The 15121-nt window shown below is 40.0% G+C and overlaps 1 protein-coding gene across 2 annotated transcripts; it reads left to right on the top strand.

The window, feature by feature from the left end:
- The first annotated feature begins 267 nt into the window (after positions 1-267).
- Positions 268-14891, top strand: LOC118390934 (out at first protein homolog). 2 transcript variants are annotated; one of them, XM_035781788.2, is made up of 4 exons: positions 268-1240; positions 6840-6974; positions 10410-10614; positions 10821-14891. In XM_035781788.2, exons 1-4 carry the CDS (start codon positions 1010-1012, stop codon positions 11096-11098), a joined length of 849 nt encoding a protein of 282 aa, XP_035637681.1. In that variant the 5' UTR covers positions 268-1009; the 3' UTR covers positions 11099-14891. The 2 variants fall into 2 exon arrangements, with proteins under 2 accessions (XP_035637681.1, XP_035637682.1); XM_035781789.2 differs by having other exon boundaries at positions 273-1240; positions 10434-10614.
- Positions 14892-15121: the final 230 nt, after the last annotated feature.

Here is a 15121-nt window from a genome sequence, read left to right as displayed (position 1 = left end):
GTTGAAATGGTGCTGGAAGAATCGAGACAGTTGCTGTTTTCTTTGTGACTTCAATAGTTGGTTAGTCTTCCGAACATTTTATAAACATTAACTTGCTTGACCATGTTGTAGGTCATCTAACTGTTTGTTGAACAAACAGGTTATAGATCAAACAACACAATTATCACAGCAGATGTTGTAATATGGCAAAAATCACTGGCTTGGTGATTAAGTTGTTGTTAAACCTGTTAAATACCACTTCTTAGAAGACATGTATTACCCAATCAATCTAATGTTGTTTTTGGGGGGACAGAGAGGGGCGGATTTTAAATGGACCTATCCTTTGCTTGGCATGGGATCTATCTGTATGCCCTAGAAAAGTTTGGTCAAGCTCAATAATTACTTTCCCTAGGCGTAGGATAACAATTGGGCACTTAGGATAACAATTGGGCACATTGATGCATTTAAGTGTATTATTGCGCAAACTATTGAATCAATGGAACAGGAGTTAATTTATTCTGCAACAGATGTCATTGGCGCCTCTTGGGAAGTATTGTTAGGGGAGTGATATTTCTTTAGGTTTGCGAGCCCGCAATTGTCCACAATAGGCCTACAGTGCAGTAGGGTTCGTCAGAGGAAGTGACGGGAACGGGATAGTAAACTCAAATGAGGACTTCCAATTTTTCATGAAGGCTGCCACAATATAAGTCTGGTTAAAGTCGTCTGAACGAAGAGCGCAAATGTTACAGTAGCCTAATGATTGTGCGCAAGAACGTTATATTCACAGACTTCAGAAACGCTACAATGTACCAGAATATAGAATGTACTCGGGCGACACAACGATCAATGCGGGATGGTAGCCACCAACATTTGCAGAGATTTCACAATACTGAATTAAATCTGTGGATCATAGATTGAACTTTATGCAGACTTTTCACGACTTTTCGTTGATTTGGAAATATTTGCGACCGATTTCAAGATGATTTACAACGAGGGTAGTAGACAGATTTTTAATAGTTAAAGTTATTCCATGAGTTTCAGAATGTATGCAAGTGAGATATCGCCACCAGTTCGGATTTCTCTGCTAGTGGTAACTCTTGTATCGCTTGGGATTTGTTCAGAACTAAAAGTACGAGTGCGTTTAAGTGATGGACTAATTGGGGAGGAGATTTTGGACGCCAACAGTGAGAATGATGACATTACAGTCGAGTTCAAGCAAGGAGATGGTACTCATATTACTGTGGTATTTGATTTCAAACGGGTGAGTTAAGTCAATATTCTTCAATGTAAATATTTACAACGGTTTAAAAACTTTGTAATATGCTGCATTATGTTACTACCAATATTTATAAACACACATACACACACCATTAGGCTGTCTATTATATAGATATCCTGGACATTATATTATAAAGGCCTATCCATTATCTATAGACCTACTGTACATCTATTTAACTATATGCTGCTGTGTTGCCAGACAGACAAATATTTTCATAACCCTTGCGAGAAAAGATTGCAGTCAGAGTGCAGTATAACTGCAGTATGCTGTAAATACGCCATCCAAAATCAGTTTATTTTTTATTTTTACTGCAGTATAACTGCAGTTATTCTGCAATTACTGCTTCCAAAGTACCACAGCGGACTGAAATTACTGCCCTTTTGCAGCATCTTTTTTTTGTAAGGGATGAAATACCAAAGACAAATAGTCCTCTTGGACTGACTTTTGGAATTATATCATATTTGTTATATTCTGTGAACATAGGCCTATTTTTTTGTTGTATTGTCCATTATTACAATCAATACAAGTGTTTGTTAATTAGGATTTGCTGTGAACTGCCCCTGATTGAGCAGGCATTTGATATTACCCTGGCTAATGAACTCCCTACAATGACCCACGATATCCTGACATTACAGACACATTCAAAGTCTTATTGACTTGTAGAGCAATCAGGGAATCGTACAACTATTGTCCCCCAATAGCTTATTTGGTTACAGGGGAACGGGACATATTTTCTTCTGTCTGGATCAAGTCAATTTGGACAGCAGCTTTCCCTCACTCCATGTGCGTGCTTCCAATCTACTCCTGTCGGCATTATGCACATTTATGGAAAGTTGGAATTGGTCTGAAGGCCAGCTGCCAGAGTGGAGTTATTGTACAGCCAGGCGAGACATCTCATCTTGTAGAGGCACCTGTTGAAAAGGTGCAATGAAAAAAATGAAGGGAATATTTGTCTTCCTATGGTGTGTAAGTGGGGGAGCAGAAAGGGGACAGAGTCTAACTGGAGAATAACATCATTATTGTTTAAGAAGTAAATGGGCTGTGCAATATTCAGAGAATCTAGCATCAATGGCTGAAAATTCCAGACGCATTCTGGTATTATTTTTCAAGTCTTTTTGGCAGCTGTGTTGTTTGTTTCTGGTTCCTCCCCTATTCCTGCCCCTCCCTCTATATGTGAATAGATTAATCAACATTTTAGGCAACCACAATATACTCTTGCCTTTCAGACCTTAATGTCAATACCATGACATTTCAAGCCATATTGCATTTTTCACCAGACAGGGAACAATCTGTATCCAGTTGTGAAAGGCCTGCCAAGCTGGAGTGATGTTAAAGGTACCCAGGATTGTAGACTGTTGTATACGACTGTAATGGTGATCATGTGGCCCACAAGTTACACCCACTTCATACATTGAACGCTATTTCAGCATGACCTTAAGAAACCTTCGTTTTTAAAACCGGAAAATATCCCTCTGCCTCAAACCAAGTTGAGAAATGTAAATCTCCCTCATACACCACCATACACATATCTCCTGTTGAATGTATCTCAGTTCAACCATTGGTGCGATTCCCAAGCCATCTGTCATTTGTTTGGTCCCAGGTTGTGATGGCATGGGGATAAGATGAAGGAAAAGAGTCACCTCTCACTTCATCCCTATGGGAGCTGCAGTTTGACCTGTCATCGGAGGCTCTGTGGTGCGTTTCTTCTGTCTGTCAGTGAGAGGTATTTACCATGCCAACCCAGCCCCCATGAAGAACCAGGGCAGCAGCAAACCCATGCAGGTTATATCAGATTGTATGCATGATGAGCCAACTACGCATTCATCTCCGCACCCTCACCTCCAGCTATTAGCTGCCCCATGGAAGCTTGTTTTGTACAGGCTATGTTTTTACAGCATCAGTGCAGTTATTGGTAAAAATACAATCCTTTTGAGAAAGTAACATTTGACATTGTTTTTTGTTGTTCATGACGATTTTATCAGTGTTGGTGTGTTCAGTAAGCATTTTAATCAAGCTACGTTATAGGGTACTTTGTTCAAAGATTTATATAAAGACATTTGATGCTTTGTTCACAGACTGTGGTGATATTCTCAACGTGCGGCCTATTCCCTATTTAAATAGCTTTGTTTCTGTATCCTCTGTCGGTGTGAATCCCTCCTATCTTGTCGGGTCAATCCCCAAACCATGTCTCACTTTAGCTTTCCTTGGACTCTAGTGATCATGCTAGTCATTAGACAATCACTGGTTGCCCATTGAGAGGTTAAGGGCCCACCACAGTGATTTCACAGTCTACGCAGACAGAGCTATGGAGATCCATTTGCGTTCCATTCCAAAAATCCAGCCTCACAAAAGTACATATGCAAACTAACCTCCAGCAGATCCATTGCGGATCTATTGCGTAGACTGTGTAGAGCCCTGTAGGTGGCCTGGAGTTCGACCATAAGAAACCTGCCTTGAATCGAGTTGTACACAGGCCCCTCCAGGAATGCTCCCATCCCCTCCCCCACCCTGTATACCCCATCCATCTGCTCCTCGGGATGTTCTACCGTCACAGTGGGGGAAACAAGAGTCCCCCATCCTCCTTCTTCTTCTCTTCTTCTTCCTCAACCACTCCACAGTTTCCCTGACCTCATTATCGACATCTCCAACTTGAGGACCAGAGTGTTTGAATCATGGTACTTGTTTTACTCCGAGGCTGATCAACCCAATGGGATGGGTAAATGAAGAGAAGAAAAGGACTTGTTCCTTGTTCAGATAGCCTTGTCTTCCTTTGTCTACTCAGCCGACTGGGATGTTTACCTCGGCTTTGTGTTCTACTGGGAGTTTTAAGAATGACTATGTTTACATGCACAATAATGATTAAATATTATATTAATATATTCAACTGATTATGACACTACTCTGAGTTTGGCATAATCCTAATGATGGTAAGGTCATAAGTGGAGTAACCATGAACAAATTGAAACACCAGTTTTGTTGTTGTTGCCATCTTTTGAATGATTAGAAAATGTAACACCTTAATCGGAGTTAATGCAGTGTATTTGATTTGCACATGTGCTTTCACGAGCCTCCCTCCTTGGTGCGAGTGAAGTGTGTTCGGAAATTATAGTAGACTATCTATCTTAGAAATGGTTTTCACATACAAACTGCATATGTCTGAACTCAGAATAAAATAAGCTTCCCGAAAATAATATGAACGCTTGTGATACAAGGATAATATTGATTGGCGATTTTCTGCATTTTTCAAAGTCTTATTAAATCAAATCAAATCAAATGCATTTGTCACATACACATGGTTAGCAGATGTTAAGGCGAGTGTCGCGAAATGCTTGTGCTTCTAGTTCCGACAATGCAGTAATAACCAACGAGTAATCTAACTAACAATTCCAAAACTACTACCTTATAGGTACAGTGCTTTCAGAAAGTGTTTACACCAGTTTATTTTTCTGTGTCACTGCCTGAATTTAAAATATATTAAATCTATTATTGTTGGTCACCGGCCTACACATGAAATAGGGTATCATGTGTAGGTCAGTGACCAAAAAACTTCAATTGTATATATTTTTAATTCAGGCTGTCAAAGTGGAATTACATTTTTTACAAATTCATTAAAAATTAAAAGCTGAAATGTCTTGAGTCAATAAATATTCAAGCCTAAATAAGTTTTGCGAGCAAAAATTTGCTTAACAATTCACATAGTAAGTTGCATGGATTCACATTGTGTGCAATAATAGTGCTAATGTTATAGACTCGTTTAATGGAGCGTTGCAAGAACATTCATGTGTTCAGTTTTCTGAGGGCTAGAATGATTTTTGAATTACTACATCATCTCTGTACCCCACACATACAATTGTCTGTAAGGTCCGTCGGTCGAGCAGTGAATTTCATTTTTTATTTATTTCCAATGGTTCGCAAAGAATGAGACCTATTGGTAGCTTGATACATTTTTTAAAAAAGCAGGCATTGAATATACACCCAGTCACTACAAAGAAAGAGGCGTCCATCCAAACTAATTTGCCGGAGAGGAAGGAACCTGCTCATTGATTTCACCATGAGGTCAATGGTGACTTTAAAACCCTTACAGAGTTTAATAGCTGGGATAGGAGAAAACTGAGGATGGATCAACAACATTTTAGTTCCTCCACAATAATAACATTATTGACAGAGTGAAAAGAAGGAGACCTGTACAGAATAAAATATTCCCAAACATGCATTATGTTGCCAATAAAGGTACTAAAGTAAAACTGCAAAAGAATTGGCAAAGAAATGTAGTTTATGTCCTGAATACAAAGCATTATGTTTGGGGCAAATCTAATAATAATATCTCTGACTACCACTCTTCACATTTTCAAGCATGGTGGTGGCTGCATCATGTTATGGGTATGCTTGTCATCAGCAAGGACTATGGGGTTCTTTTTATGAGAAAAAAAATAGAATAGAGCTAAGCACAGGCAAAATCTTAGAGGAAAACCTTGTTCAGACTACTTTCCAACAGACACTGAAAGAGTAAATTAACCTTTCAGGCAGAGAATAACCTAAAACTCAAGGCCAAATATACACTGGAGTTACTTACTAACATCACATTGAATGCTCCTGAGTGGCTTAGTTACAGTTTTGACTTAAAAATCGATGGCAAGACTTGAAAATGGCTGTCTAGCAATGATCAACAACCAACTTGATTAATTTTAAAAGTAATAATGTGCAAATATTGTACAATCCAGGGGTGCAAAGCTATTAGAAACATACCCAGAAAGACTCACAGCTGTCATCGCTGCCAAAGGTGATTCTAGCATGTATTTACTCAGGGCTTGAATACTTATCTAATCACGATACATTAGATTTTTTATTTTTATTTCTTTATTTTTTACAAATGTTTGATTTTTTTCTCCCTCTTTGACATTAAAGAGTATTTTTTGTAGAAATTTGACCAAAAATGACAATTACATCCATTTTAATTTGACTTTATAACACAACAAATGTGGACAAAGTAAAGTGTTGTGAATAATTATAATAATATAATAATTATAATATCACATGTTAACCGCATTATAAGGTTAAACGTTCTTCTTGCAAATCATGTTAATCTTAGTATTATATTAATATGAGTATTCACAATAATCATAGTATTGTTTGCATAATAAACATTTCGATTTTGGGATAGCCAAAATTAAGTCAGTGTAGCATTGTGACAGATGTGGGTATAGGGTTGGATTCAGGTCTCATGTTTCTAGGTCAGGTCAGGTCAGGTCAGCCCTCATAACAGACATGACACTTGATATAGTAGTTACTTATTTATGGATTATCCTAATGCCAAACGCATAGTGGAGTTTTGGCAGCACTTTTACACAAAGGTTCCCTTATGTATGTAGTTTTTGTAGCAGTATGTATGTAGTTTTTTTCGATACCTAGTAGACTCCATGCCCTGACGAATTTAGTCTGTTCTGAGGGCAAAATGGGGGGAGCAACTCAATATTAGGAAGGTCTTCTTAATGTTTTGTACACTCAGTGTATAGTGTATCACTAATATGTGAATTTATATCCTGTTTATATTTCCTATTTCTCTCCTCTCTCTTTTTTTCAGGATGTGAGGATCGTTCGAGCTCTGATCCTGGGGGAGCCAGAGCGAGGCCAGAACCAATACCAGGTGCTGTGCTTTGTCTCCCGCCTCGATCACCACGAGATCATCCCCACTGAGTCCATGGCTCGCCTCAGACAGGTGAGCTGCTGTAACAAACCACCACTGTCCCTCATAATCTGGGCCATCATTCCCATATATGGCATAGGGAGAGGTAACTAGGGACAGGTTTTGGATGTGGAGGTATGGTACCAATGGCGTTATTATAAGAGATGGGTCTTTACATGAAAATTAGCCTTTTCCATCCCTTTTGGTATTTTAAGTATACATTTTGCACTAATATTTAATTTTATATTAAATTAAGTACCCTTTAATATAGACCACATGGATATTAAAAATAGATTTATCAAATGATCCATAAAGACTTGCTAAAGTGCCAAAATTCAGCATTTCACTGTGACTTCTAGGAATCCTTAACCCCAACATTTCAAGTTTTCACCATCATGGTAAAGCCCTAGTTATTTTGTTGCTTTGAGGAAGTCAATTTTGACGATGATAATTTATTTAATGTGATTAGTGATTCATTTACGTCTGTCCCAAGTTGACAAGGTAAATATCTGTCGTCGTTCTGCCCCTGAGCAAGGCAGTTAACCCACTGTTCCCCGAGCGCCGAAGACGTGGATGTCGAATAAGGCAGCCCCCCGCACCACTCTGATTCAGAGGGGTTGGGTTAAATGCGGAAGACATTTCAGTTGAAGGCATTCAGTTGTACATCTGACTAGGTGTCCCCCCTTTTCCTTTCCCTCATTAAGATCAACTGTTACGCACACCGAACTGTCTTTTCAATATGGTGAAATTATTCATTTTTTTTTACATTGAACAAACATATCATAGTTTAAAAGCAGGTGAGCTGGTTCTATACTTTTTGGCAATTTTCTGTTGTTTTGTGTTGGAAAACTGAATGGGTTGAGCGTAACATGTCAACCCTTTTACCCCTAGATAGACAGGCTAGAAATGTTTCAATTTAAATTAATTTAATTTAATTGCCAATTTGTATTGCACACAACAATCTTCTATTCCCCCTGTCACAAAGGGATTTATTGTCAACCCTATTACACAGTCAACCATTTTACTTTACTTGGCACTTAGTAGGCACTTTATATACACTACCGGGCAAAAGTTATAGAACACCTACTCATTCAAGGGTTTTTCTTTATTTGTACTATTTTCTACATTGTAGAATAATAGTTAAGAGATCAAAACTATGAAATAACACATATGGAATCGTAGTAGCCAAAAAAGTGTTAAACAAATCAAAATATATTTTACATTTGAGATTCTTCAAAGTAGCCACCCTTTGCCTTGATGACATCTTTGCACACTCTTGGTATTCTATCAACCAGCTTCACCTTGTATGCTTTTCCAACAGTCTTGCAGGAGTTCCCACATTATGCTGAGCACTTGTTGGCTGTTTTTCCTTCACTCTGCGGTCCGACTCATCCCAAACCATTTCAATTTGTCTGATGTTGGGGGATTGTGGAGACCAGGTCATCTGATGCAGCACTCCATCATTCTCCTTCTTGCTAAAATAGCCCTTACACAGCCTGGAGGTGTGTTGGGTCATTGTCCTGTTCAAAACAATTTATAGTTCCACTAAGCCCAAACCAGATGGGATGGCGTATCACTGCAGAATGCTGTGGTAGCCATGCTGGTTAAGTGTGCCTAGAATTCAAAATAAATCACAGAGAGTGTCACCAGCAAAGCACCCCCACACCAGCACACCTCTTCCTCCATACTTTATGGTGGGAAATACACATGCAGAGATAATCCGTTCACCCACACCTCAAAAAGACACGGCGGTTGGAACCAAAAATCTCCAATTTGGACTCCAGTCCATAGGACACGTGTTGCAAGTGTTTATTGGCCCAAGCAAGCCTCTTCTTATTATTTTTGTCCTTTAGTAGTGTTTTCTTTACAGCAATTTGACCATGTAGGCCTGATTCACACAGTCTCCTCTGAACAGTTGATGTTGAGATGTGTCTGTTACTTAAACTCTGCGAAGCATTTATTTGGGCTGCAATTTCTGAGGCTGGTAAACGAACGTATCCTCTGCAGCAGAGGTAACTCTGGGTCTTCCATTCCTGTGGTTGTCATCATGAGAGCCAGTTTCATCATAGGGCTTGATGAGTTTTGCAACTGCACTTGAAAAAACGTTCAAAGTTCTTGAAATTTCCCGGATTTACTGACCTTCATGTCTTAATAGTAATGATGGACTGTTGTTTCTCTTTGCTTATTTGAGTTGTTCTTGCCATAATATGACTTGGTCTTTTACCAAATAGGGCTATCTTCTCTATAATGCGCTTTGGTAGATTGATCATAGATAGTAGGCCGGGTTGCCCAGCAGGGATCTCTTGTCCTTTGAAGAATGTCTCTGTTGGTAAACTGGATACATGGTAGTACCGTCGTCGTGTGGTAGAACAGATACTCTGTCCATCCTCTCCCAGCCCACGTCTACAGTTGCTGCGCTAACGCAACGGCTTGGAGGTATCACTTCTTTAGTGAATAAGAGTTCGAAGTTCATACCATGTTGCCATACTTTTAAGCTCATGCTATATTCTGGCTGGCATAGTCACAGGAGTTGCTGGCGCGCGATGAGACAAGGACATCCCTACCGGCCAAGCCCTCCCTAACCCGGACGACGCTAGGCCAATTGTGCGTCGCCCCACAGACCTCCCGGTCGCGGCTGGTTACGACAGAGCCTGGTCGCGAACCAAGAGTCTCTGATGGCACAGCTGGCGCTGCAGTACAGTAGCCACTGCGCCACCTGGGAGGCCCAAGATACATTTTATGTCGTCCTATCATCAATAATAATGTCTCAGATGCGAACTGATCTGACATCATATTCAGTAAGTACCAATGCATATTTTCAACTGGTTGGATTACCGAAATAGGGTTCCGTTTCCCACCTTTTGATGTTCCCAGACTCTCTATGTTAACAAAGGAATTTTCAATAGTCACATCGGTAGAGTAGAGAGAGGAAAGAGGGGAAAGGTATTTATGGGGTTCATCAACGTCCCCCAACAGGCCAACGTCATGACACTACATGATTGCATATGTGTTATTTCATATTTTTGATGTCTTCACTATTATTATACAATGTAGAAAATAGTACAATATAGAAAAACCATTGAATGAGTTATTGTTCTATAATTTTGACTGGTAGTGGTGTATTTTTAAAAATGTTTACCTCTTCCCACATACGTGTTTCTATGAAGCTGACGACAGAACTTTTTTTTAAAACTTCTCAAAAGGCACCGGATTGGTGGAACAACCCATTTTGTGTTATAATAACATGTTATAGGGCTGGTTTCCCAGACACAGAATAAGCCTCGTCCTGGACTTTCTATACAGTATCTTCATCACGAGCCCATAATGTAAAAATGATGCACAAAGTTATCTAACTTACCACCAAACTGTTAATCCTCACACAAAGTAGTGGAGCTTAATTATATTGCTAAATCTATTCTACCAGCAATACCTGTCCTTTTTTGAACTTCCTCGCATTTTAAAATATAGCTGTTCTGTGATGGGATTCTACAGAAGAACCCCCACTTGGTCCGCACGGCAGAGGAGAAGCGTGGGGTGGAACACCTCCACATGGACATGGTGGTGAATGTGAGTCATGCAGGGCACCTCAACACACTCATCCACAATGTGTGTAAGGAGGCCCATGAGGGGTTTTATACCCGGACAGCTGACACCAAGCATTGGCTGGATAAAGGTGAGTTTGACTTCCATTCAGATGCTCTGTTAGTGTTGTTTGGGTGTTTTAAAGGAACGTTTTCATTCTGTCTATCCTAGCTTTTTTCCCCCATATTGTTGCCTAAGTGTCCCTAAGCTTTTGGATGTTTATCTGCACAGCTATGAAGTTCATTGCCATGCATTTTAACAGACATTCTTTGATCGAAAGTCAAAATGTCTCTACAGGAATAGAGGCCATTGAGTTTGAGCCCCTGCCCCAGACAGTGGACGTCTCTGGTCTGCAGCGATGCCCCTCCACTCTGGACCTGTGGCAGCCATGCTTCTGCAGCTATCACCTACGTCTGGAGTGGCTCCCCTGCCTGCTCAAATACTGCCGCAGCCGCCGGGGCGCGGCTGGAAGGACCAAACCGTACACGTGTGGCATCAGAAGCTGCAGCAAGGGCTACCGCTTTGACTACTACGTCCCCCATAAACAGCTCTGCCCATGGGATGAGGAGACCTAAAGCAGCTGGTTTTGCCCTTAGTTCTTTCCTAGATGGCATTTAGCCTACCGTGCACATCTGGGCTGAGCATGGCAGGGGATTGGCAAGAGGCCTTGAAGTGTATACAGAGTATACCAAACAGTAGGAACACCTTCCTAATATTGAGTTTTTCCCTCCGAAAAGCATCAATTCATCAGGGGTTAGACTCCACAAGGGGCCGAAATGTTGACTCCAATGCTTCCCACAGGTGTGTCAAGTTGGCTGGATGTCTTTTCGGTGGTGGATCATTCCTGATACTCACAGGAAGCTGTTGAGCGTGAAAAACCCAGCAGCATTGCAGCTCTTGACACAAACCGGTGTGCATGGCACCTACTACCATACCCTGTTCAAAGGCACTTAAATCTTGTGTTTTGCCCATTCACCCACTGAATGGCACACATACACAATTCATGTCTCAATTGTCTCAAGGCTTAAAAATCATTATTTAACCTGTCTCCTCCCCTTCATATACACTGATTGAAGTGGATTTAACATCAATAAGGGATCGTAGCTTTCACCTGGATTCACCTGGTCAGTCTATGTCATGGAAAGATCAAGTGTTCTTAATGTTTTGTACACTTGGACTTACACTAACTTATTTTCAGACAGAAGAGTGTCTCTGACTTACCACCAAGGTATTTGGATTCAACCAGACAGTAGCATATCTATTGTAACCATGTGTTTTTAATGTTGGATGTTTCCTACAGTGGTGTGTTGACTGTTGAGTCCATATATAATAATACTTTTCCTAAGCATGCAAGTGTCTGTATTAGGGCAGCTAGACAGGAGCCTAATGGGGGAAAATCGACAATGTGAAAATGGTAATATCGCCCAACCTAGATGGAATTGCCCATGCTACTATGGATGAATGTTTTGATTTGTTCAGTGCTCCGTTGGGGTAAAATTGGATGGTGGATCTGCTCAAGAGAAAACATTCATCCATGGTAGTGAATGAATCACTTAACTGATGTATTTTTTATTGACTTAATGCAAAATAAAGCCATTTATTTACATCATGTTAAAAGAACTTGGGTATTGAAACAGTACAGTCTGTAACCAATATCCACACTCTTACCTTGAACTATAGGGACCAATTTTTTGGCTCGTTGGAAGCGTTTTGTCATTGCTGTCCAATACATCAGCGTGTAGCATCATATGCAGACACTGACATAAGTCATGTTTATACTATAGGTATACAGAATAAAGTGATTAACTGTGAGTATTGAGCTGTCATATTCATGGTGGTATGAGATATTCACCAGGCAACTTATATCTGGGAACTTCTCTGTTCTACTTTTTGTCAATACTTTTTTTTGACCTCTTTGATCAACAATATATTTTCAGATTTACTATCTTGTCGTGATAAAACCCGAAGACACGAACTAGTGGACTGAAAAGTTTATGTAGTCTTTCTGTCCTTTATATATTTATTCAACTTTTCAAACGTAATGTCCAAAGTGCCAGTGATTAAGCTTGTACTGGAGATTGCTGTTCTGCATGTCATTGGTACATTATGATAACTGCTTATGTGTCTCTCTGAGGGAAGAACTGTTACAAACAAAAGTGATTTTTCAAAAATGGACCTAAAGCATACGGCCAGGAACAAAACATAAACCTTTATTTTTTAAATCTATAAATTATTGGTTGATGGTAAGTGCCTCAAATTGTCACTGTGTTGTTTGATTTGAAAGTAATTATATGGTTTAAAATGTTTTATGTAAAAAATCTGCAGTTGAAGTTCAAAAATGTTTCCTAAAGGTGTCTAACTTTGACAAATTAAAATCCTAATTAGTCTTTATACTAGGCCTAATGCTTCTTCTGTTGGGTGTCATATTTGCAAAGCTGGATTTGTGGGCATATTAACATCATAATGCACAATCTAGACATCTAAAACCCCAAGAATACAGTGTCCTCCATCATTATTAAATGGAATAAGTTTAGAACCACCAAGACTCTTCCTAGAGCTGGCCATCCGGGCAAACTGAGCAATCGGGGGAGAAGGGAGGTGACCAAGAACCCGATAGTCACTCTGAAAGAGCTCTGGAGGTCCTCTGTGGAGATGTGAGAACCCTCCAGAAGGAGAACCATCACTACAGCACTCTACCAATCAGGCCTTTATGGTAGAGGGCCCAGACAGAGGCCACTCCTCAAAAAGAAAGTGACAGCCCGCTTGGAGTTTACCAAAAGGCACCTAAAGACATTCAGGGACAAGTCTTTGGATGTGCTTGAGTGGCCCAGCCAGAGCCCAGACTTGAACGCAATCAAACATCTCTGGAGAGCCCTGAAACTAGCTGTGCAGAGACACTCCCCATCCAACCTGACAGAACTTGAGAGGATCTGAAGAGAAGAATGGGAGAAACTCCCCAAATACCAGTGTGCCAAGTTTATAGTGTCATAGCCAAGAAGACTCAATACTGTAATTGCTGCCATAGGTGCTTCAACAAAGTACTGAGTAAAGGGTTTCAATACTTACAGTATGTAAATGTGATATTAATTTTTAATAAATTAGCAAACATTTCTAAAAACCTGTGTTTGCTTTGTCATTATGGGGTATTCCGTGTAGACTGAGGAGGGAAAAACTATTTAATACATTTTAGAATAAGGTTGTAACGTAACAAAATGTGGAAAAAGTTAAAGGGTCTGAATCCTTTCCGAAGCCACCGTATACATAATGCACAAATATCCATTGTGGAGTTTGACTGCCCTCTGGCGATGACTGGACTGAAGGTTGCCTGACAAAATACATTTAGGAGACTTGGCAGCTTTATGATAGGCTTAGCCTGTAGATAAATTATAAGTAATAGTTTTTAGAAACGTTGCTGTTAAACTGCATCAAACAAACCTTTAATATCCAGCAGTCTTGATTAAAGCACCATCTGACCAGATTTGCCTATAACCACATTTTGATCCACGTATAGAAAAACTACATTATCTGCAAAGTGAATAAATTACTATTGATTAATTAATTAATCAATATCCATAAAAACATAGTCTAACTGATTTGTAACCTAATTTGGTGTGGCAGATTATGACGTTTCATGAAACGAGGCAACAATTGAATGAATGACATATGCGTAGTGTTCCAAAACCGATCAGTTGAACCTACTGCTATCGCTACACTCGCTTGGTCTGTGGGTCCTAGGGCTCTCTAACCTGTCAGAATGTGTGCATTAATTGGAGAACTGTGTTGAATGCATGTGTCTAGGAGACGACAAGCTTACATGGGTCCGAGGTTGAGCACTGTTCCAGATTTCCTTATGGTGTATGTGTGTGCACGCACATGTGCGGATTTGTCTTTCTGTAGGAGCAATGTGTGAAGGAGCGTATCCAATGGCACGACAGACCGTTGAAGATGCTGTTTCAACAAGCCAACCAGAGAGGAGCAAGGCAGCTGCTTACTCCGCCCCCAGGGCCATTCTCCCACTGGACATCAATATTCTCTTTATCTGTTTTAAGATTGACCAAATCATTTGCACGAAGGTCTTCGTGTGTCCCATGCCTTCTTTTCTTCATGTCATTCAGGCAGACAGACCTGTGGTTGTGGCATCCTCTCAAAACATACTAGCACAATGTTGTCTTGTAGTGAAAAGAAGCAGATGATAATGCACTTCGAACCAAACCTGTCATAACGTTTTATACAGTTATAACATGTTATAAATGCTAATGAACTGTAATACTTACAATGCCTGTAAGTGCACATGTTTATAAATGTTTACAAATAACGAAATTGACATTTATTGATAATTAAATACAGCTTATTCATGAAATGTATTAAAAAGTGTTACCCACATTTTGGCAGTCTGCTCATTTCTTCTGCCCATTGGTAGATTTCAATCTCGTTCCATAGTGACAAATAACTGTAATTCTCTCCCGAATTTGCCCTGCTTTGATGCTAAGTTATGCCATTGCGATATGCTGTCCTTCCCTTTATCCTTCCCTGTATATAAACACATACACTGAAGAGCAACTTTCCTAAGTTCGCAGACAACCCATTGTTGTTTTATG

This window comes from Oncorhynchus keta, chromosome 12, assembly GCF_023373465.1.
Source record: "Oncorhynchus keta strain PuntledgeMale-10-30-2019 chromosome 12, Oket_V2, whole genome shotgun sequence".
In the NCBI taxonomy this organism is placed as follows: domain Eukaryota; kingdom Metazoa; phylum Chordata; class Actinopteri; order Salmoniformes; family Salmonidae; genus Oncorhynchus; species Oncorhynchus keta.
This window is presented reverse-complemented; position numbering and strand designations above follow the sequence as displayed.